Consider the following 24,126-nt stretch of genomic DNA (forward strand, 5'->3'; position numbering starts at 1 on the left):
AAAACAACAAGGTGCAGTTAAATAGTTGCTATTCAGAGTAACTTTTCTCCTAAAAGAGCTGTAGCTGCTCTTCCGTGAAATATTATCATCAACAAGAGCCTTTTAAAGCCACTTCTGGTTGTAAGAGTCCTGTGAAGAGGAATGTCCTGGTGTTTTCATCTCCCAAATGAGGCTGCGTTGTTCAATACGAGCCACTCACGTCCCCGAGATCAGTAATTACATGAGTCTGGGATTAGGACAAGCATAAAGTGGTGGTAAACTCGACCCGTTCTCACTGGGGATGTGTTTTCACTCACCTTCGCTCAAGGGCCAAACCCTTCCCTTGTGTCCCCAAAAGTCCCTCGGCCGTGCGGCGTCCTCATGGCCCCAAAAAGCCATTTTCAGGCAATTTGGCAAATAACCATCATTTGTTGGGAACGCGGCTTATTTCCCATCTTCTTAGTTCCGGGCTCCATCTTTTCCAGTCCCAGCTTAACCAGTATCCAGCCAAGGGAACACTGGGATACGAACGGGGACATACGACTCTACCCACAACACAAGTTTGCAGCTGCTTGGAATATAATCATTTATTTCTCTTTACAGTGATGACGGAAGAATGTGCAGGTGCTTTCACCCATAGGTATAAAAATCTGTTTATATACAGAGTCACAAGAATCCTTAATTGGGAAATGGTTCTGTTCTCCTGATCCGGCCTTTCTAAAAAGCACAGGAAAACCCAGTCTTTAGGACAGGCAAGACAATTCCAGTAGGTTTGCAACCTGGCATCAAAAGCTCAGCTTTAGATTAAGGGTAACGTTTGATACTTAAAAAAGGACTTGAAGTCATAGGACACAAAATAAAGTTGCTTTTCAAATAAGATATATACATCAAAAATAGGAGTCTACAAAAGGCCTTGGTTTTAATGCTATTAGAAAGCTATAAATGTGCATGGGTCCTTTTCTTCTTAGAACGAAAGACCAAAGGAGAAAGTGCCTCTGTCTTCTGGAAGTTCCTCCTGGGACAAGTCAGTTAAAAGTACCTGTAAAAGAGACAAATAATGAGAAATAAAGAAAGAAATAAGCCCTTTTGGAGAAGTAAAGGCTGATGGTTGCATTAATTCCAATTTGAAGCCAATAAGCAGCTCAGGCGCGGAGGAAACTCGAGATCTACTGATCCCATTGATTCCTGCAGAACCAGCGCAGAAATAAATACGGTTATGACTCCATTATGAATTAATTCTTTTAGGCTCCATTAAAAATCCAAATTGACAACAGGATTCTAAAAGAAGTTTGAAATTTTGCAGCGAAACCAACGCTGTTTCTTTCACATCCTCCATAAATAGACTTTGATAGGGGAATTACTCAGGGATCAAGAGTTTAATAGCAATTAGGTGGGAGTTAAAGTAATTAAGAGATGCCAGGAGCCTGATGAACATCAAGATTTGTGGTCTGGCTGTGGCCAGTGAACAACAGTGGCAAAACGCTCAAAAAGATCCAATTTGCCTTTATGTTGCACGGATGAGGAATAAAAACGACCGTGAATGAGAAACATCCTTTTGAGAAGGATGAGAAACATCAGGAACTTGGGTGATTTTACTCAATCCAATTGGAAAGACGGGAAGGCGGCGGGTTTCTTTGCTTCATCCTTTGAATATGAAGGCCCAGAATGAAGCAGGAGCGTGTGTGGTGCGTTACCTGATTTCTTTTTACGCCTCGTCTCCGTTATCCATCTCCACCTCCACGTCCTTCGTGGTGTCGGCCGCTCGGGACAAAATATCCGCCATCAGCGCCTCCTCCAGCTTCTTGCGCACTTGCTGCACCCGCTCTTCTTGTTTCCTAAGGGCAAAAGGGGCAGAAACGTCAACTCTTGGAGGTGGGAACGTCCTACTTACATCAGCAATGACTCCGGATAAATGGAATTCTGATAAAGCAGATCCCATTGAGGCCACTTGTCTAACAAAGGCTGGATCAAGAATGGAATGTCAACGTCACTTGAACACAGTTGTGGCCACTGAGGCTTTGAAATGTATTAATATCACCTGGAAAAGCCCTAAGTGAAACATCCATCCTCCCTTTGTCAAAAGAGGGAAGAGTTTACCTCCTAAAAGCTGATATTTATGAAAATAAAGCAAAAATCCTGAAGCAAAGGGCGGGGAATTGGGTCATTTTATAGCATAACACGAGCTCTGCAGATGTTTCAATGAGCTTTAGTAGCCAGGAAATGAATGAGTAGATGTGGGTGTGCTCTGCGTATCACATCCCATCTCCCGCCTCAAGAGAGCGCGTTAGCCACAAAGTTACACGTTACAGGGGGAAAGTCTTATTTCCTTCGTCAAAATTACACCTGACATCAACAAATTAACCCGAGCAAACCAGAAACAAGAAGGAAAAAAGCCAATACGGACCATGAGTTCATGTTTGGGGTCTCTCTTGGGAAGGGAAATAGGGATTGCGACTCACGGCTTTGTGAGTATTTGATATTGTTATTAAAGAGGGGAGGCGGGTTTTTGCTCGGCGGGTTTTCTAAGCGCTACCTGATGTCGTCGTCCGTGACGATGAAAGCTTTGCAGAGGGGCTGCGACGTGTTGAGCCACACGGCCGGGTTCTTCTCCACGGCTGCCGAGAGCTGCCCCGTGATGGGCGCCGAGCTGGTGTGCAAAGCGCTGGCCACGGCCGACAACAGCGTGTCGTCGTTGTTACCCGGCCCGACCCCTAAAATCAAGAGAACCCAGCATTTACAAGTCGGATTTCACCCACCACATCCAGCGGTAAAGCTCTCGTCATGATGGAATTGCCATTGGAGATGTGGTTGTGTCATCAAAACGCTTCATAAGGGCTTTGCAATAGCACTATTCTTGTTCAATGGAAATAAGCGTTCAAACGGCGTTGCATCTATAAAATCTAAGTTGTTTGCAATTACAATTTTTTAATAAAGGTGGTCACATCATCAGTTTATCAGTTGCATATTGAAATAGTTTCTTTGCGGCGCCGTGGGATTAATCCACGCCAGCACTGTCTTTGCTATAAGGTATTATATTAGTTCTAGAATTAAGTATTCAATTAATTCTGGAATTAGGTATTAAATGAATTCTGGAAAATAAACACTGGAGGTTTACCAACAAATTCCTGAGCAAACCTCCCAAGCAACAACAGAATGTTATTAATTCTGAACAAGGACTCAAACATATTTTAGATCAAGTTCCAGCACTACAAGCGCAGTTCTGATGTCTGGTTTATGACGCCTACGCTAAATGAATTAAAAATAAACCCAGTTTTGGAGCTGGAGGTATTTTGTCAGCGAGAACATTTACAGGCTGAACTTTACTTGATCTGATTGTAAACTGGAAACGTAAGAGCGTCAAACTGTGTCCTCTCGAAGCACAAAGGTGGATGGGAAGCGACCGCGCTACCTTGGAGCCCTTTGGGCAGCTCCATGGATTTGATGATCTGTTCGCTGACGTCCGACGCGCTGAGCCCTTGGAGCCTCTTCTCCCAGAAAAGCTGAGAAACAGAAAACAACATGAGGAATCATTAGAAAAAACCCTCCATCAGCTCCTAGAAATAAAACAATGAAAACCAGACAGTGCGCAGCAGGTTACACAACAGTCACCGATGCTGGCCGAAGCCATAATGAACAAGTCATCTTAATAAGGAGGGACGCAGGAACGTAGCGATGAATTTCATGTGGGAAGAGCACTCAGAAATAGTTGGATTGTTCTGAAAAAGAATAAGATGTAACATTCCAAGCAGGTTTGGGCTACGTTAGCGGAGTTTTCCATTTTGCATTTACCGGTGTTGGAGAATTAAAGATTATTTCTCATTCAGCAAACAAGGAAACGATAGATGAGCTTCTCTGTTGCAAGAACCACCAAATACAAACATATTATGAGCTGCTCCTTTTCCTGCGATAAATAAAAGTCTATTTGCAACTGCTCGAGCAGTGGAAGCCTATGGGTACGCTTTGTGAAGAGGAATCCATTCCAATCCTTTGATTTTTAAAAGGAAAGCACCTATGTTCTTAGCGTTCAACCATTCCTCAAGGGTGACTGATTTATACATAAATCAATGGAGAATGTCTAATTTAATCTGCTATTTCCTATTTACAGATTATCAAAGAGACTGTAGATGCCAACAGATGTACTTGACTGGACCCAGAAGAACCAACAATGTTTCTGGTCTTGGTGAGTTCAGAGATTTAGTTTGTCATATATAATGCTATTCAATAATCCACTGAAGTGCAATCCACTGCAAATATATGCAGCGGGAGGTAGAAAAGGCAGGTTTGAATCCATTTTAAAGAGTAGACGATGTCATAAGTAAATCCATCAGGTTTAAGCGTGAACAAAGCAAGAAGCTCGGACACCTGCAGGATGTAGGATACAGATGTGGACCTTTCGGAGGCTGATCCATAAGAAACGTTTGATTTGCAGCCCCGTTCCATTTGATCCAGCGAGGTACAGAACTTGACAGGCACACGACTCCAATGTCAGTGATTGCACAAAAGATTTACTGCCTAGAATCACTTCAAATAGTTCCAGGACTGCCCCTGATTCACATCGACTGCTGAGGAATATCCAAACCTCAGCTACTGCTACATCTAGTGGCCTTTTTGCTAAGTAGGAATCTGCCTTTTAAAAATCCAAAGCATTACTATTAAATTCATTAAGGATGTATCGTACCTTATGGAAACGCATTCGGAAGCAGCAAAACTAACCATGAAGAGGATGGTAAAACAAAGCGTTTGGTTTTTCCCTTTCCCTGCAGGGCCTAATAAGAACCTTTCAGGATTTCTTTCCTTACGCTGGTTGAACAGTGGAGTCTGTGAAGTTAATAAACCCAAACTCATAGAAATAGTAAGAAAACCTCTCTTGAGTAAGCTTATGGAAAGGCAGAATATTCTGAGCATGTTGATGCTTGAAAAATAGACATTAAAGCACCTTGAAGAAAACTGCAATTAGATGAGCTATTTAGGAACTTATAAATATTCTTATCATTTGATTAGATATGAAGAATTTGAGAAATGATGTGGATTGACCAGTATTTGAAGAAATGATGGGCACAAAGATTTGTTGTGCTAATCGTCAGATTTACCTACAGGAAGATGAAAGGTGAGCTGCTATGAATTTCTCTTTCCAAGAACTACCACAGGCTTTGCTGTTGAAAGAAGAGCTGCTGCCAAACATTGTCCCTGCCAACAGCAACCGGCGCGTCTGCTCGCTCCGAGGTCACGGAAAACCCTCCTGCCTGCCAAACAACTCCAGGACTCGTTTATTTTGCTCTCTAATTAAGGAGAATTTGCAGGGAATTCTGGTTCGACCGTCTTTTTGGAAAGGGAGGCGCGATAGAAGCGGATAAAGTGAAGATGGAGATCTAGGACTACAGAAGCAACAATTCCTTAAGGGATTCAGGCTAAGGATTGAAGAAACAAGGAGGAGAGGCACTGAAGGAGTTTATACACAAATAGGCAATAAATACAGTCAGTGTTTCAGCATCCACTTGGATATCCACCCTGGATATATTCACAGGAACGCTTGCACGGCTGAGGATGAGATGAGAAGATTGCGATACGCCTAAGGATTATTTATGGAAGGAAAACACAGGCTTTATCTGGAGGGGAGAGAATTCAAATACATTTGCAAGGCTGCGTTTGTCCAGACATTGTATCTCATGTCATGAAAACCAAGCAAAGATGGTATCTATTAATATTGACGCTCCAGCTAGCGAGTAAAGCAGAATAAAACAGCCCATTTATTACCGGATGGTCATTCTCAGAAGACAAGGGATGAACTCCTGGAAGTTCCCGACGCACAAAGTGCAGCAGTTGAGAAGGAAAACCCAAAGGAGGTGAATTCAATGTGCAATGATGCATCTTTTAGATGTGAACGTGATGGGCTTACACTGAACTTCATGGGACCAATAGCTGAGGCCACCGAGTGTTGCTACAAGACGTCGCAACAAGATGATCCGAAAAGGCTCGATATTCTCTCTCACCTGAATGTAGAGGATGCAGAGTCTAAATCCCTGATGTTATGTCTTACAAGAACAGCGTTTGAGGTGTTGGAAAGCGCAATATTAGACATGGCTTCAAAGGAAACGGGGCGAAACGTTAGTGATGCGTAAGTGTGCAAAATACGGGTCTGCGTTTTCTACCCATCCCTGCACTCCTAGGACGGAATAAGGTGTTTCAAATTGATGGTAGTAACGCTACAATTAAAAAATACCAGTCAGACTTAAAAGCGATCCCTCAATGGAATATACACCACATTATCTACATGATCATTCATCATCTGTCGATGATATCGAGAAAAGCAGCTACAGGAGAGCTTGTGTGAAATGAGTTGATGTTACTATGCTTTGTATTTGTCATGGTATTACAGTGAAAAAGAGAGATTAAAATACAGTTTTTATTGATTTCCCACAAAGTTCTTCTATATAAAAGAGAGAGATTACTTCTTGATCACCATATATTTTAGAGAAACTTCTACTAAGAAGCTGCACAACTTTATTTGACGTCTAATGGTGACAGTACAGCTTGGATCTGGATTTCAAGAATATGATGAAGGAAATTTTGCATTGTTTCCATATGAATTGTGATTTCTAGAAGTAACCTCCAAGATGGGAATTCTCATGTGGAATTGAAGCGCGGATGAGTAGTGACAATGGCGATGGCCAGTTCTTACCTGTCGCGGCTGCTCCGTCACTCGCTGCGGATCCGATCGCACTTTGTTACTGGGGTGATTGGTCACTTTGGTGACGGGTTGTTTGAAAATGGAGGCGGTTTGTCTGATGGGTAAAGTTGTGTTTAAGTCTGGTTTCCCCTGTTAATCAAAGGAAAAAAGGGGATTAACGAAAACGCTCCAGAAAAATGACACAAATTAATGTTGGATTCGCTCTCTTCTATAGACGTGCCCTCTTCTTTGGGAAAAGATACAGCTTCACCATCACGTGTCAAAACCAAACTCCAAAGCATCATGAAAATATGTTTGTAGGCAACAGTTGCTAGAGCTCCACGTCTTAAAGAACAGCAGCTTCCTATAGAGCTTTGGTCACCGATTTGCCAAGCGATTCCTACATCAAATAATCCTTAAGTCAGTAATTTAGTGTGGAATGAAAAGAAAACTGTATCAAGTGTTTTGGCAAAGCTGGATTTTAGCAGCTTTGGGAACCGACGATTCCCAGGCATCAGATAGAACGTTCCCAAGAATATCTCGCCCCACATCAAACCCTTTGGCCCTTGGAGATATTAGAGCGAGTATCTGGAATTCTCCCAAAAGCTCCAAGCATGATGAACAAATACAAATCTACAACATGCCCTACACTTCATAGTGTTCGGCAAGCAGAGAAACGCCCGTTGGATCAGCACCGAAGTCGCAAGACGAATGGTTTCGCCCATGAACTTTCCTCACGCCGCGTCACTTCATTCACAAACTCCATCCTCGTCTTGTGACACCGAGTTCAAAGGAGCACTTGAAGCTTTGAAGTCCATGCCCCCCGGGCATTCTGTGCTAAAACAGCAATTAAAATGGCCCAAATGAAGAATATTACAGAGGCATCTGTAATAAATCCGGTTTAGCCAACATTTCTAGAGCAAAGGGCTTCGTTTTAAGGCCGTGAAAAATAGTTACAAGTTCCTTTTGGCCTGTGATGTGACTTCAAGAGAATTAAAACTAAATCCATTGAACTTCAATAGTAAAAAGGGAGGTTTCTTCAGGCAAATTATATTCAGAGAAACTCTTTGGCAACAAATCATAAGCTACCTATAGGATTTATCTGTGACAAAGAGCTTCCAGTAGAAGAATAAAGAAGAATAGAAGTAAGTCATAAAGATCCCTACAACCAAACTTTCCTGAAGAACAAAAAGCTCCTCTGAGCTTTCTATATAAAACAGTATCTGTTAATAATATAATCTATATGGTTGGACACGGATTAGTTCATTTCAGATGGCGATTAAGCTCCAAATATGTGGACAAACCTACGAACCACAGGCAGACTGGGGGCTGGACTCATAGCGCAAAATCAAATCCCTTCAGATAGCAGAAATATCCTCGTCCCGTGCTCATTTTCACTCCTTAGGAGTATTTGATGCTCCAACAACAGTTTCCAAAGGAGCTTCAATCCACCGCCTGTATTTCCAGAAGCATCAATGTGCCCCAGGCCTTTCAAATCCTTTAACCTAAAGAGTCACTTATGACCACACAGCACGTTTAATGAGTATTTGCTATTATATTTTCAACAGAAATAATAGATAAGCGTGTTTTTTAAGCAGAATGCTGCATCTACGGGGTTCACATCCAACTGTATTCCTTATTTCATTGCACTTCCAATCAGCAAAGCAACTTGATTTGCGAGCGAAATGTGAACACAATTACACAGGAAACAATGGCAAGATCAGTATAGGTTGAAATAAATTCCCCTTGTGGCTCTGCCATAAATAAACCTACCAAATATATGTATTTATTGCCAATAATGATAAGGATGCACAACGCTAAGGCTGGAAATATGTCGCTAGAAGAATATTTCCATGTTATTTACACCGCTGGACATGATCACAAAATTAAGAGTGTTCGTTAGCAAATATTCTCCTCGGTTCGCTTTTAAGCCGGCATTAGTACGTTAGGCTTGGCCTTGAGTTCTAGTCTGCTCCTGATGAGAATCTCAGAAATGAGAATGATGGCAGTTTCCATCCAAACCTCATTGCCCAGACACGTCCCAGCACGAAGCCTCCAGAATTAAGAGAGTTTGCTATTCCTCCTTGAAACAGAAGGGGAGCCCAAGAATTTAGGAATATTAGGGGTAAATGGCTTGTACAAAGCCAAACAAGCCATAAAATAGGAGCGAGTTTATACACAAACCTGCCTGTGCAAGGAGAAAATCACAATCATCTCAGTGTCTGTGGAAATCAACTTCAGGAATAAGGTAAAACCTCCTTTTTAATATCACAGGAATAAGGCCAAAAGTTCTTGAAAGCTCAGGAGTCACAGATTGAGTCATTTAGAAATAATAAATGTTAATTACTTTAAAAAAAGCGGGTTTTTTCTTTCTAATCTTGTATTTAACAGAGCTACTGGGAGCCACGTTCTAGTGATCTAAGCTGATAGGACTACAGTGAGCACAGACTCATTGAGCTCTTATATACCATGCATTGTCATTTCTGCTCATGCAAAAAGCCCAACCAAAACCTCTCCTTGGTCTGCTCCCAAATATGACATTATTTGAAAGGCTGTGGGAAGAAAACATTCAATAATTCGAATAAAAAGGGATCGGCATGAAACGCACGGTTCCCGCGTTACAAACAGCAGCCGACAAACCCACCAGACAGACCCAGCGATAACTTGTTCGGTGTTTTAATAACTATTGGAGATTGGAAATCCGGAAGAAAACATTGCGGGTTGTTCCAGAAACCCTTTCAACCTGTTGTGTGAGGTTTCTAAAGTTTGTCCAGGAATATATTATCTGAGAGTCTGATAAATGTATTTGTCATGGTCCTACGTGCTACCTGTATGCTTCTTCATCTACTAGCCACGTCTTCTTCAAAAGGATACACCGTTCTTCAAAAAGAAACAGACAACAATCATCAGATCAATTGAGAACAACTCAATCTTAAGCAGAAAAGCGCCCGGCCTTGTTAAGCTCCAGAGCTACACCCAAGTTTAGGCAGAGAAATGGGTTTGCCTCAGAAAACAAGCGTCCCGGCACATGAAAAACATGAACTATCCCGTCTCAGAACAGGGAGATGACCATAGAAATGTGAAGCCTCGCACGGGGGAATCTCTCGGTGTCACCAATGTGAGCTCTTCCCGTTTAGAACATCGCTCAGCCCTGAGGTTCTTAGTCCCAAGACAAGTCCTGAATTACTCCAATCTTCCATTCATACGTAACCTCTTGGTAGCAGCAGAGTGTTCCTTCTATTCATCAATTTGCGTCTCTAGCACTACTCAAAATTAAACATACATGTACATCCTAGCAGCGGGCTGCTTGACGCAGAAAAGAAACGGCTAAATGAGCTACAGGAAAGGGAATTCTTAGGATATCCTTAAACACAGTAGTTACTAACAAACCTTATTTTGATTGAGAGAATCATTCCTTAGTTTCTGTTTGTTCTTCTGCAATTTACTGGGCATCATCTTTCCCGTTCTGAAGTCAAAACTGCTGAGATCAACAGTGTTTCCCAGGTATCTTGCCAACTGAGGCTTGCTTCTGAACTTCTTACCACTTGGACTAAAAAGAAGAAAACACTTTAGTATGTTTCGTCGTACAAGAGGATACAACCTTGACGTCTTATAACAGGTTTTATACCTTGTTAAACACCTACAAAGTTTCCGTTATCTCTATTCCACGTGGCGAGTAGCGCCCGATCTCTGCGTATCCGCTCCCATCCTTTGCGTGGGATTTATTCGCTAGAGTATTTCAGGCTGGGGGATACGCTATGCCTAGGGACGCTGGCTTAGCTAAACTGTTCTTTGAGAAGAACTGGAAATGTTAGACAAGTGCGGGATCCTCTCTGCAGCAATGGCAAGACCCTGGGCGAGGTTTAAGCTCAGGTTGAGCCAGACTCAACAGCAACCCTTGTCGGCTCTGGTTGGGGATGCGAGGAACGGGGCGCCAAGCAAGCAAGCGGCAAGCGAGACGATGCAGAACGGGAAACAGGCCCGGAGCTGCCACTGTGGCCAGTACAAAGGAAATCAGCTGCAGGGAAGGGATTTACATCAGTTCCAATGAGGGAATTATTATTACACCCAAGTGCCAGGTGATGCTTTTGAGTAACATCAAGAAATACCCAATTTCCACCTAGCAATGGTGGAGCTTTCTATCCCCCCATCCCAAGCGCACACGGTGCACACGCTGTCTGTACTACATATGCATCTAATGCACGCGTATTTTCACTGACCTCACTGTAGACTTATAAACAAGTCTCTATGCAAGTCACTGCTAATTAGGGCTTGATTGCCAAGAGCTCGGTTCACTCGAAAGGCCAATGGTGTTGCCCCCAGACTTATAAGCTCAGCAGAAAATGAAGTCTCAAGGATTGCTACATAAACCTCGGCCTGCAAGCCCAGTTTGTGACAAGAGAAAATGGTGAAATACCCCTCATGGGAAGTCAACAGATGCTTCATCTCGTGCAGATTTCTATCGATTAAAACAAGCGTCAGAATCCTCGCAGCGACTGAAAGGCAAAGGGTTTCAGAGTGGTTTTCACGCCACTTCCTTTCTGCAGCAAACGACCCAAGGGTTTTGTTGTCTCCACTTTTCTAAAGGTTTTAACTCAAAAGCACCTTGAGGCGAGAACAGAAGAACACGTATTGAATTGTGGGAAAAACAGCTAACGAAGCCAAACAATTTTCAAAGGCATTTCAACGGATCCAGAAATATGGAAAGCCGTAATTACCGAGAGGTAAAAGGTGGGAGAAAGAGACTTAAAACAGATCGCAATCTGCAACTAAACCTCCTCAAGGATGGGCGTGGGAGGGCAAAAACCCACCCCGCAGAGATACAGACAAACATCCCACCACAAAACTCTTTGCTGCTTCTCAGAAAGGCAGAATGGAAGCTGCGCTTTGAGCCAAACTAAACACAAGCCCGGTTTTATTTCAGATAGTGGAGATTAACCCCTTGGCTTGGGAACGGGAGGAAAAATTCCGCGCTGAAGGTCAGAGACGGAGCAAGTTTCTTGTGGGGCGAGTAAGTGGAAATAACCTGAGCTGCTGTATTTCGTTATTATTCAGGCACCTATAAGAAAAAAATCAGGATTAAACCTTGTCAAGAAATGCGGCCACCATTCAGAAATTCCATTCTTTCCATATTTAATATTCTTGAGGGCTTGTTCGTTTGATTGCTTTTTCCGTAATGCAAAGCAAAGCAGACGCTCCAATATTCCATACGGATCATTGGTAGGTCTGATATTAGAGGTGATTTCGATGCACAGCACAAAATCAGATATTAATTAATTAGATGGGCTGCAAGAACATCATCTCTATAAGTCCATTAGTAACGCGAAGCTTCTCTGACCTGCACGGAAAGCTCCACCATGTCAAAGTCAAATCAAAGGCCTTATTTGAACACCTATTAAATAATTAGCGCACATTAATGGAAAATGATGATGTTACAGAACAGATTTAAACCAGTACGGCTACAGAAAAGCCTCCTACTTACACATCTGGGTTGAAACTAAGAAAGCACATGTTCATTCCTTTTCTCCTAAAGGTGTTAAAACCAGGTTTATTATTATATTTAGTGCACTTGCGGGACTTGGTTCTTCCATAGCTGACACGTGTATCAGCACCTAATCCTGTCAAATTAAACACTGTACATTTTTCGATAGGACCAATTAACAATAAGCAGTAGATCTCAACAACACCATCTACAAACTATTATTCTGGTGATATTAACAAGGCTCAACTCACTTTGGAGGAGATTAAAACATGACCCTTCACATCCAGCTTGTGCAAATTCACCTATGACACAAATGTCAGTTCTGAGCGGGCTGAAGGTGATTATGTTCTATAATGAGCTGGCAAGGAACTTGATTCAAAAGCAAGCCCCTTTTCTGATGTTTCCTGTCAAGCAGCAGAGCAAGTTCATTAACGTACGAGGAAGTTCGTTTGCATTTTACCGTACTTGAGCCAGGCCTGTCTGCCCCCGTCCCCAGATCGAAACGCACAGCAGGTTTACAGCCCAGTGGTTTATTGAAATAACCACCTTGCTGGTTACATTTATCATTTATTCCCTTCGTTTAGGAGGGTCAGGCTCAACAAATGAGGCCCATCGTGAGGTGGCCAAGCCGGTTGGTTATCTGACCTAGAGCCACGCAGAGGAAGAGGATGAAGAGTTCAGCTCTTCATCCCAACAGCAACAAAAATACATCTTGACACAATAGTCTATATAGTTTATACCACCTGCAACTGACAGCAATGGACTGGAAGCGGCTCATTTCTAGGTTATTTAATCTTCCACTTAGGGAAATATTTGGAATGGGTTTATTATGTGATTATATTCCTGTGTTTCCTAAACAACCTGAGGAGCTCCCTCAGTCATCAGTGAAGTCAGAGTTACCACTATGACTTCATCATCATCATCATTCAGTACAGGGATAAACAGATGTGTTAAATTGAGCCTACTAACATTGTTCAACCCTTGCTGCCCCAAACTTCATTAGGAGAGATCGCTACCGTGCGTTTTCAGACATCAACGCAAGGAATTAAGCCACGGAAATACAAAATCAAACCCATTTGGCTTTTTTTATGTTCTCCTTCCAACAGGTAAATAAAAGGCGGCCAAAACGTCCAAACTAAAACCTAAAGATGGTCAGAAAGAGCATGATGGCAAAAGGAAATCCTCCTTAATGAAGGGCACTGCAGAATAAGATGTGACAGGGATGAACATGCAGCTATTGGCAATTAATTCTTGCACAGAAGGTGAAGCTAATTCTCAAAACTTAAACCTCCGATGAGGGCTTGTTCTGTGCTCTAATTACCTTTGGAAACAACAGAAAAATAAGGTTATGTATAACATAGGCACAACTGAGCATCACTCAGGAAGTCATGACTCGCTTTGAAAGACAAATGTAAAGGTGATTTTAAAAAACCCCCCAGACTTCAACTAATCTTAATGTCACTGGAAATTCTCTGGCATCTCTCCTACTGTCAAACCGCAAAGCGAACTTCAAAGATGCGTCTGTTTGCCCCGTGGGTACATCTAGACTGGAAAAGCTTTTGTAGTTAAACCGAACCACCTATTGGAGTGTCAACGACTCGGCTTTTTTAATCTCGACCAGCAAAAAAAGGCAGCGTAGCTCTTTCTTGCTTTTCCCACGAAGAGCAAACGCATCAAACCAGAATATGAACTCGGTGCTGTTGTAAAAGAAGCCAATTCACACCAGGGTTTAAGAAGCATTTTTCAACAGGGGAGGGTTTATACACTGAAGGGATTTTACCGATAAAGAGGAGCTGAGGTACCAGGTTCAAAGTTCCCACTCCACTCAGACTGTTGCAGGACTTTGGAAGCGTGATTGCGTCTGTCTTTTTGCCAGCAGCACCCCCTACCTGAATACACTGAATAAAGAACATTGAAAAGGCATCACGATGCCAATTTAGGCCTTACGCAAAGAGGTAAGGAGGCACCTGAGAAATGCAGTTCTCAGCTAACTTTGATTCCGACAACAAAGGGGGAATGTGGTTCGTACAAGCTTGATTTAAATGCTCAGAGTGTCGCTCTGTTCTAAAGGACTGGGTAGCACTGAGAAGAGGACGATCAACAAAACGCACCTCCCAGCTCACTTTGTGGGAGCTGAGTGTCCACATTGCAGCATGGCCAAGACACTCATTAGGAGACTTCTTACCTTGCTTAAAAAATCATGTCTATTCCTGGAAGTTGCTACATCTCTCAGACGCAGCCACCTCAAAGCAACACACGCGCAAATCTGTTCCTTCTGCCCGATTCCAATGAAGCAGCTGGAAGCCGACGTTCCATTGGGAAGATGCACAGAGCGCAAACGTCACGCGCATTTTTGTCATTGTCCCGCCGTTGCCAAAACCAGTGTGCTGTGACTCTTTAAGCACTCTCGCCAAGTCCTGACTCTGCTCTTAGGGATATTAAAAGCGCACAAACCAAACCCCGCTTTGTACCGAATGACATATTTTAACATCGTAGCCTTTATTCATTTTTTGCAAGCAGAGTGACCTAACTCTTTGGAATCTATTTGGCCTGCTCTACTTAGGAGATCAAACCAGATTTGCATTCGGTTTAAATGCAGCAATGCTGAAACCTGCCTCAGAATGACAAGGAAAAAGAATCCCTACACCAATCCCGCATCTACGAGTTGCCTGGTGAGTTTTTAGTTTCAATTTGGCGGCCGTTTGGCAGATGGGCGGCGCTGCAAACCAGGCTGGAAGGCGTCCGAAAACGCGCGGCCTTTATTCCTGCCACTCGCCCACATCCCAAAGCATTCTAGAGGCAGCGATGAGCGCATTACACGCTCGCATCTTCAACAAAAATTGCGTTCAAGACGTTTTTAAGGGTTCTAGGCAGCAGTAAAAAAATGATGAAGGCACCAATCGTTACGCAGAAGGGGCGAACCTCAAATCTGGGGGTTGATCTATATAGTATTATATAGATCCCTCTTTTCAAAACTTTATGATAATCACAGAGGTCAGAAGACTTAAAGATGTGAAGAGAGGCAAAAAAAACCCCCATTCTACAGAAACTACTGTAAGTGTCTCATTTTACCCGAGCAACCAGTTCACACCTTCCTAAAGCCTGACTTGCTAAAATACCGCAAAGCAGCCCCGAAACAAGCCAGTTTCAAAATGTAAATAAGGTAGATTGCAACATGTATTCATCTTGCAAGAGCTGTACTTAATTACTATTATTATTTAGACCATCACAGTAAATGAAGCTCTGTCCAATCCCTTTTGGGTTTTTTCCTAGCCTTAAGAAACCATAAACATGAACCATAAAAACATGAACCTCAGGTTTTTAGTCAGCTAACTAGGGTGCCTTAATGAACTTAATGAGGTTACACATCATTCTTTGCAAAGCGAAAACTAAAACCTGGAAATACTAGAACTCACTGCATTTTTCCCGTGTTTTCAGAGTTTAATTAAGAACCTGATACATAAAACACTGACCCCCCCCTATATTCTGATGGGACAAACACGTGGCTAAACCCGGAGCAAATAGCTGAAGTGACTTGGGCCTTGCACATGGAATATATTCCAACATGGTCTGGCTTGAGAAAAGCCTGGCGATTCATTCTGGAAAGAACAACCCTACGCAGAAAGTTGGGCTTAGCAATGTGCAGCAAACCGGGGCCCAACCCACAGCATTCAGACCGAAGGGCGATGGTTCTGCCACAGAAAGAGGAGGCAGATGCAGAAAGAAAGACGGCGACGCCAGATGCCGCCCCGGCACGTGCCGCAAAATCAGCGCACGGCAAGGCCGGCAAAGGCGGGAAGGCAAAACTCGTCTAAAAGAAGTTTTTCAATGGGATTCATTCAAAAAAGCTCATGAAAAAATCACCGTGCCTCCTCCGCATCTTTTAGCGAATTTGAATTTCCTTTAGCAGCAACACGTGACGGGTCAAATGACGCCAGATTTGGCGCTGCCAGATACCGAGTTTTCCATGAGCTGGTATCTGAGAGGGAGCGAGCGTGACTTCTCCAGCGGAAAGACCGAGTCCATTCATTGCAAGGAGAGGAGCCTGCGAGGCCTGCTCAGCAACAGCGGGGTTAGCGAGAGGTTTCAGGTGTGGTTCACCAGATGCGCACAGAGCTATAAATAGAGGAGCTGTGGGGAAGAGGTTAGACCTGGCAGCAGGCTGGACTTACAGAAGCAAGACTGCAGAATGCAGGTGGTTTCTGTCTCCAGAAAAGAACTAGATTTCAGTTTCTGAAAGCAAGCGGGAGGGCGAAGCAAAATCAGGTTGCTGTTGCTTCTCTTGGTTTTACTAGAACCTGTGCAGTAATAACGAGAACGCTTAGCAGCGGTCGAGACCTCTCCAGTTTTCACGTGCTTTTAGCTTTGCTAAAATTTCAGCCGTTATTACCAATGGTAAGCTCCCTAATTAATTCAGTGTGGTGTGGTGTGTCCTGACCTAACGATTTGGGGAGGACATTCGGGGTACACTGACTTAGTTCGAATGCAGCGGGGTGTTGTCTTTAGGCTGATCCTGGAAAAGCCAGGCTTGGGAGGGGTGTCATGGGCCAGCCTGCTGCACCACTGTCCCAAAGGAAAAGCGGGAGGCTGCTCCCCCACAACGGCTGCGGGCAGAGGGACCGGCCTGACAGCCGGGGCAGGGACCGGCCTTCCCCCTGACAGCCGGGGCTGGGACCGGCCTGACAGCCGGGACATGGACCGGCCTCCTCCCTGACAGCCGGGGCTGGGACCGGCCTGACAGCCGGGGCAGGGACCGGCCTCTCCCCTGACAGCCGGGGCAGGGACCGGCCTTCCCCCTGACAGCCGGGGCTGGGACCGGCCTGACAGCCGGGACAGGGACCGGCCTTCCCCCTGACAGCCGGGGCAGGGCGGGAGGGGGGGAAGCGGAGCCCCTGAGCCGCCGCCTGGCAGCCGAGCGGCGGCGGGAGGGGAGGGAAGGGGAGGGAGGGCAGCGGCGCCTCCCTGCCGGGCGGGCGGCAGGAGGGGACCGGCCGCTGACAGCCGGGAGGGGAGCGGGGCCTGCCGGGCGGGCGGCAGGAGGCGAGCGGGACCCTCGGGGAGCAGGTGTTGGGGTCGGGGGGCAGAACCGAGCCCGTCCCGGGGGGGAGCGGGGCTGTCACGGCCCGGGCGGCACGTACCTGAAGTAGTAGACATCGCTCTTGCCGGCGCTGAGGCCCGACTTGCGGATCACCTCTTCCTTCTTCCAGCCCGGGGGCAGCGCGGGGCAGTCCATCCTGCCCTGCTTCTCCATGCACCGGGGCGCGGGGCCCGAGGCGGCGGCGCGGGGGGACGAGGGACGAGCGGGGAAGGGGCTCGGCCGGCCCCCGGCGCCCGCAACAAGCGCGTTATTGTTCGGGGACGCGGCCGGGGCCGGGACCCCCTGGCGATGGCGGCCGCTGCGCGCTGCTCGGCGCCAGGAGCGCGGGCTGCGCGCGCAGCCGGCGGAGCCTTCGCCTGGCGCCCGCTTCCGCGGCCGGGCCCCGGAATCGGTGTCAGCGGCGCTGCCAGCGGGGCGCGGCGCGGCCTAGAGCGGCCGCAGCGGCCGAGCCGAGGGAGCGCCGGAGGCGGGGCGGGCAGGGGCGCGGGCAGGGGCTGCCCCGGCGGCGGCTTCGGCCGCCTGAGGGCTCGGCTGCGGGAGCGCGGAGCGGAGCCGCGGCGGCAGGTGGTGGGGCTGGGGGGAACCGGCCGGCGCGTCCCGCTTGTCCCCCGGCGTCACGGAGCGCGGTGCCGGGCGGGCGCTGGAGCGCGTCGGCACAGGGGCGCCGACAGACCCGCTGTGCCATAAACCCCAATTCACCCGTTTGCTCCTCCGAAGCGTCCGTGAACGAAGCGCTTCCCCGATCCCCCACGGTCAGTTTATTCGCGTCCTCCCCAACCAACACCGGGCTGACAGCCCGCAGGGGTCCCGCTCGCTCCCGGGACCCCCGGGCTCTCTCTGCAGCAACGAGACCAACTCCCCGGTAACGGAGCCACCGCTTCTCAGCGGTCCCAAGCGCACAAACGAAGCGCTGGGTCCCCGCGCCCTTCTGAGAGCCGGCGGGGGTCCCCCAGGCCGCTGTCGGAGTCCCCGGCCCTCACCCCCCCGGTGGCGGCGGCGCTAGGACCTGCGCGGCGCGACCGTCCGGCCGCCTCCTCGACGGGGCGGGCGCAGCGCGAAGGGAGCGGTGGGAGCGCGGCTGGTCCCGCCGGCGGCAGAGGGAGCGGCGCTGAGTCAGCCCCGGGGCGGCATGGAGCCCTTCCCGCCGCCCACGGAGCAGGACGAGGAGGAGGAGGAGGACTGGCTGCGCCCGCAGCTGGCCGGCGGGGCCGCCCCGTGTGAGCGCGGGCCCCGGGCGGGGCGGGGAGCGATGGCGCCGGCGGCTCCCGGGAAGCGGAGGCGCGTCCCGCCGTGACCCCGGCGGCTCGGGGGGGACCGAGCGGGGTTCGCTGCGCGTTCCTCCCCGGGCAGGGGGAGCTGCCGAGCTCCCTGCCCGCTCCGTGGGGAGGGCAGAGCTGCTCCTCGGCAGCCATAACCCGGGTTTAACCATTTCCGTGGTCCTGCTGCCAACCACTTGGCTTCTCCTCCTACAAGAGACCTCAGTAGGCATTGAAAACACCAGCGCCCCCAGAAAAGCACGCAGAAAGACACTGCGCTTCCATTTGGACTGTCTCAACTAATCTGGGTTATTTTTATTTTACAGAAATAAAAGCCTTTTTTTTAAAAAAAAATGCCTTTTTAATTACCAGGCTTATTTTCATGGCAGGGTTTGCTGTTTGTTGGCTGGTGATTTGCCATGTACATTGGGCATCCCTGGGAAAAGCAGATATCTGATAGAGCTATATGAGTGGAGTTAAAACCAGATTATTTTACAGCAATGGGTTAAAAAGTTTCAGCATTGCGCTGCGAAAGGATATTCAATGTCCTAAAATGGTTCAGTGGCAAAAGAAAACTCCAAACCCACGAGTGTTTAGTAGGAAGCTGAGTTGCTTTAGATGAATTATGCTCTTAAGTAATCTTCGAATTAATGCAGTGCTAAAATTAGTATAAAACTTGTAAATTTTTATATTCTTCTTGTAATATTAGTATGGATTAATCTCTAACAAGGCGGCTGGTAATTTTGGATCTGTTCCTTTGCTTTCCCTGCAGCAGGTCCCAGCAAGTCCGCGTTGGCGAGAAGCGCAGCGCACAGGGTGATCGTGCACATGGACCTGGACTGTTTTTACGCACAAGTAGAAATGATCCGGAATCCTGAATTAAGAGACAAGCCTCTAGGTACGAGTTACCGTGCTGTTAATTTGGGGATTATGTGTATTTAGGCAGAAAGAAAAAAACTAAGGGCATGAATAAAGTCTTTGCAGCAGCGTGAATGTACTAAGAAACCTAAACTTTAAAAAACATTTTGCCTTTAATTTCAGGTGTGCAGCAGAAGAACATCGTGGTTACCTCAAACTACGAAGCTAGAAAACTCGGAGTACAGAAACTGATGTTTGTGAAGAATGCTAAAGAGAAGTGTCCTCAGCTTGTGCTGGTTAACGGGGAAGATCTCACTCCATACAGGGAGATGTCGTACAAGGTTACAGGTACCAAAGGAACAAGTTTGCAATAAGGACAAACACTTTCTGGTGTAATAACTTAAAAGCGAAAGCCCACCCAGCTGGGAAACAGATTTCCTTAGGAGAAAGTACTGCCAAGGTTAAGAATTCTCATTTTAAAAAGAAACGGGGAAAGAAATAAGAGATTCGGGGAGAAGAAGAGCAGGTGACAGATGGAGTTGTGGCATAAAGAAATATCCTCCTTCACCTTCGCTAAATAAGTGTCTTATTTTATCCAGAAGAGAACGCGGATTCTCTTTGTGCAAGGAGTCAGCTGTGGAGCGACGCAGACGCGAAACCATGACATTATGAGTTGTATATGTACTATCCTGGGTCATGTTTTCCTCCTAGAGCTGCTGGGGGAATTCTGTCCGCTGGTGGAGCGCCTTGGGCTCGATGAAAATTTTGTGGACATCACAGAGATGGTCGAGAAAAGATTCAAGCAGCTCCAGCAAAGCGCATGTTCCAGAGTCTGTGTGTCCGGCCACGTGTACAACAACCAAGGTGAGTTAAATGTTGTTTGCATTGAAAAACAACGCTAAATATTTGTGAAGTATCCGTATGCAGAGATGAATTGTTGGAAACTTGTACTGCTCCGGGCTTGGGTTCTTTTTTTGAGAGAACATGTATCCCAAATACAAACCAGCATTCCAATGAGATGCTACAAAAAATAGTCCTTAGCCTCGTTTAGCGTTTGCATGGGAGTCATAAAGGCTGAGCTGCAAGGCAGCACCTTAAATTAAAGATATATAAATCTTTGGTTACATTGGTACAAGAAGCTGTGATACTTAACGCTTTTCTTTGACTTGTCTTAATATATTGTATTTTCTATTTAAAATGCCCCCTGGATTTGGCCAGCGGGGTTTTTGGGCGGTCGGAGTGAGGTTAAACTTGGATGCAGAAGCCACTCGACCCCTGAGCCCCTTTCTCATACTGCTTTAACACATTGTAAAAATTAGCGAAATGTAGAGAATGAGCTAATTAGGGGATTATGAATTTTCTTTGCAGCTATTAATTTGGACGATACAAGGCATGTAAGACTAATTCTTGGGTCTCAGATCGCAGAGGAGTTGAGGGAAGCTGTATACACAAGGTTGGGCCTCATGGGCTGTGCAGGAGTGGCCGCCAACAAATTACTGTCTAAATTAGTGTCCGGGACCTTCAAACCGAATCAACAAACGGTTCTTCTGCCCGAGAGCCACCCAGATCTAATTCGCAGCCTCGACTGCATCCAAAAAGTGCCTGGTAAGTGGTGCCGAGGGCATATTGACAACTCAATAAAACAAATAGGGCAAAAATTATGGCTATCGTAAGCTATCTGGGTTTTGTTTAGCGGAAGGAATGAAAAGACTTCGGTTTTCTGAACTGTCCGTGGTGCCCTAAATGCGTCGCGGCTACAGACACAGGCCGCCCTTTGCTGGCTCCCACCGTGGCTTTTCTATGGGCAGACTCCAAAATTCGAATGAGACGTCACCAAAAAAGTTGCTGCAAAGCCTCTATTGTGGTAGTGAAATAATTGTCAGTATAACATGGGTAGACACTTCATATATATTCACATTTCTGTGTGTTTTTAATGCCTGTTTTCTGTAGGCATTGGTTTCAAAACGGCCAAACGTCTGGAGGCGCTGGGGATTAGAAACGTGTGTGATCTGCAAGCGTTTCCATTGGCGGCGTTGGAGACGGAACTGGGCGCTGCTGTCGCTCAGCGCATCCGAAAACTCAGCTGCGGAGAGGACGAGTCGCCCGTGACCCCGTGGGGCCCTCCCCAGGTACAACTATTGGTCTGAAGGGCTTTAAAATCAAACCAAATTGCTTTTCGTTTTAGTTTAGTAATTATCAAATTGAAAGGACTAATAGATGGTTTTTTTCAGTCCTTTAGTGATGAAGATTCCTTTAAAAAATGTTCATCAGAAGTGGAAGTGAAAGAGAAAATTGAAGAGCTGCTTCATAATCTATTAGACAGGTGACTTCAGTAACTCCTTTTGATGTTTTGCTTTTCATGTATTAAATATTGAAACGTAGCGGTATTGCAGACTCACCCACTTCATTTTCACCTTCAGTATTCACATTGTATTAAGCTTCTAATTTCTGGGTAATTAAGGGAGCTGGGTAGGCCCCAAAGTTCTCTGTATAATCAGTGGAGTAAAGCCAGAAGTTGGGAGAGTCATTTGATTTGTAATTGTAAAGTAATGCTTGACTTTAACTTAGATGCTGTGACAGGTTCTATAGACCCCCTGAAACATACTTGTAGTCATATTAATACTTATTTTTTGTGCACGTTAATGCTCCGTAGAATCCACAGAGACGGAAGACAACCACACACCGTGAGATTGACCATTCGCCAGTTCTCCTCAACGGATAAATGGTTTAATCGGGAAAGTCGCCAGTGTCCCATTCCACCTCATCTCATCCAGAAGTTTGGAAAAGGTCAACTTAGAATTTTAGTATCAACTCTCTGTAAAATTCTGTTATTTGATGGCACGGTAAAATTTGCCTTATGTTCTCAGTTTTATTATGTAACGTCTTTTTGATGTGCATCTGAAAATGAGTGGCATAAAGGCTCATCCTTCTCAGACTTCAGCTTTCCAAGCAGCAATTGCAATTCATTCGACACTTGATTCAGGTTGGAGTGAGGAAGTAAATCTGTAATAAATCTGAATCGCTGTTCCCTGCTTTCAGTCCCTGAATTACTCCTCGCAGTCCTCGGGAAGCTACTGAAAATGTGTGTGGCTTCTCACTTCAAAATTGGAGGAAACGTAACAATTACTGTCAGCTCCTGTCACGCAAACTCCGATCAACCGTGTTATTGCCGATGTTGGGTAATGTTATAGACCTGCGCGGCTCTGGAAAGGCTCTTGGTAGAATTAGATCATTCTTCAAATGTCTTCAGCTTGTGTATCCCATAGTTTTTTCTGACCGAAGTACCTACTATTGCTTTTTTTTAACCCTTTTGTAGAAAGCAGCGACATTCTGTCCCCGTTGGTTGATATACTACTGAAACTCTTTCGCAAGATGATAGATGTACACCTGCCGTTCCATCTCACCCTTCTGAGTGTCTGCTTCTCCAACCTCAAAGATGTTCCTCGCGGCAAGAAAGGATCAATCGGTTTCTATCTAAAGCAGATGTCACCACCAGCAGGCTCCGCTAAACGTGCCCGGGTGAGCTGAAAGATACTGATGAGAAAGGTCTAGGAGATTTCTGTCTTCAGTATATTGTTTAAACCTTAACTGCTTTGGAATTATTAGGATCATAAGGGGTTTTTCACCTGGTCAAAATCAAGGTTTATTTGGAGTCTTCTGAGCAGGTGTCGCTTGTCACACTTTTGTGGATTGATAGACTTGTCTGTTTCTCAGCTACTCAGGAATAACATCATATGGTGTTATTCTAGAACTCCACAGAGCTTTAAAGCAATAAAACGTAACTTCAAGGTATTTGCTACTTTAAAGTAACAAAGGGATTCCTACGTGTATGTACTTTTTAAGGTCTATGTTTGAAAGTAAGATGTAAAACCACTACCAGCGATAAGGAAGAAGAAATACCTGTTAAGGAATAGTTTGAATAACGATGTTAGTAAAACAGTGCTTGGTAACTAGTAGATTACACAGAACATACGTGTGCTTTTACATCTACTTTTTGCTACAGGAAGTGGAAGATGTCTCACAAGAGGAGGGAAACGCTTCTTGGAACCAGAACTACAACACAACTGGAACTACCAAAAGTAGGAAACTTCCGGAGCTCAAAGAAGCGGGAATTCCTCACTGCCCATTTCATTTGCCTCCCGGTGATATTGACCCACAAGTCTTCAGGGAACTTCCAGAAGATATTCAACAAGAAATGATTGCGGGAAATCCAGAAGTGATGGCCAGTTGTTCTTCCGAGTGTCCCACAAGTGCGCTGGATAAACAGGTGGTGGAGGAGAAAACTTCCTGGCAAGCAGGAATTGTATTTCCCCCTCATGTTGACACAAAGACATTTTATGAACTACCTGCAGATGTGCAGGAAGAACTAATCGCTGAATGGAAAAATCAGGGACCTGTGGCCAAAACTATGGATAAACCCCCTGAAAAGCACAAAGCAAGTAAAGGGAGAAGGAACGCAGCCCCATGTTTATCACAGTCTAACAGTTTGCTAAGATATTTTAAGCCACAGTGAAACGTTTTTCATCATAGTGGCGCTGTAAGAATCAGCACTTGAAGGCACTTTAGTTCTGAAAGTTGACTGTAAATTGGAAAGATGTGACTATTAAAAATATATCTTGACAACTTTTGACATAAAACCTGCTGGTGACCCTGTTTAAGTTGTAATTAGTCTTAATTTTCTTTCTTATAAATTGATATTTATCTGTTGAACCTTATTTGTCCTAAAAATATGATAGTACGCAAACATATTTTAGTATTCTCTATTAATATCTTAACACGCTGACTG

The 24,126-nt window shown here is 45.6% G+C and overlaps 2 protein-coding genes across 3 annotated transcripts; one reads left to right on the forward strand and one right to left on the reverse strand.

Annotated features, from left to right (window-relative positions):
- Window positions 1-546: 546 nt before the first annotated feature.
- Window positions 547-17,612, reverse strand: MBD2 (methyl-CpG binding domain protein 2). Its single transcript, XM_080362151.1, has 7 exons — window positions 17,267-17,612; window positions 10,037-10,196; window positions 6,659-6,796; window positions 3,389-3,479; window positions 2,513-2,690; window positions 1,674-1,814; window positions 547-1,018 (listed from the first exon to the last, which is right to left on the reverse strand). Exons 1-6 carry the CDS (start codon window positions 17,377-17,379, stop codon window positions 1,685-1,687), a joined length of 810 nt encoding a protein of 269 aa, XP_080218277.1. The 5' UTR covers window positions 17,380-17,612; the 3' UTR covers window positions 547-1,018; window positions 1,674-1,684.
- On the forward strand, window positions 17,138-24,126 carry POLI (DNA polymerase iota). 2 transcript variants are annotated; one of them, XM_080362149.1, is made up of 10 exons: window positions 17,138-17,192; window positions 19,255-19,380; window positions 19,524-19,688; window positions 20,052-20,204; window positions 20,709-20,945; window positions 21,291-21,469; window positions 21,572-21,663; window positions 21,994-22,127; window positions 22,657-22,859; window positions 23,344-24,126. In XM_080362149.1, exons 2-10 carry the CDS (start codon window positions 19,311-19,313, stop codon window positions 23,851-23,853), a joined length of 1,743 nt encoding a protein of 580 aa, XP_080218275.1. In that variant the 5' UTR covers window positions 17,138-17,192; window positions 19,255-19,310; the 3' UTR covers window positions 23,854-24,126. The 2 variants fall into 2 exon arrangements, with proteins under 2 accessions (XP_080218275.1, XP_080218276.1); XM_080362150.1 differs by lacking the exon at window positions 17,138-17,192 and having other exon boundaries at window positions 19,253-19,386; window positions 19,532-19,688.

Source organism: Nesoenas mayeri (assembly GCF_963082525.1).
Source record: "Nesoenas mayeri genome assembly, chromosome: Z".
NCBI classification, from domain to species: Eukaryota; Metazoa; Chordata; class Aves; order Columbiformes; family Columbidae; genus Nesoenas; species Nesoenas mayeri.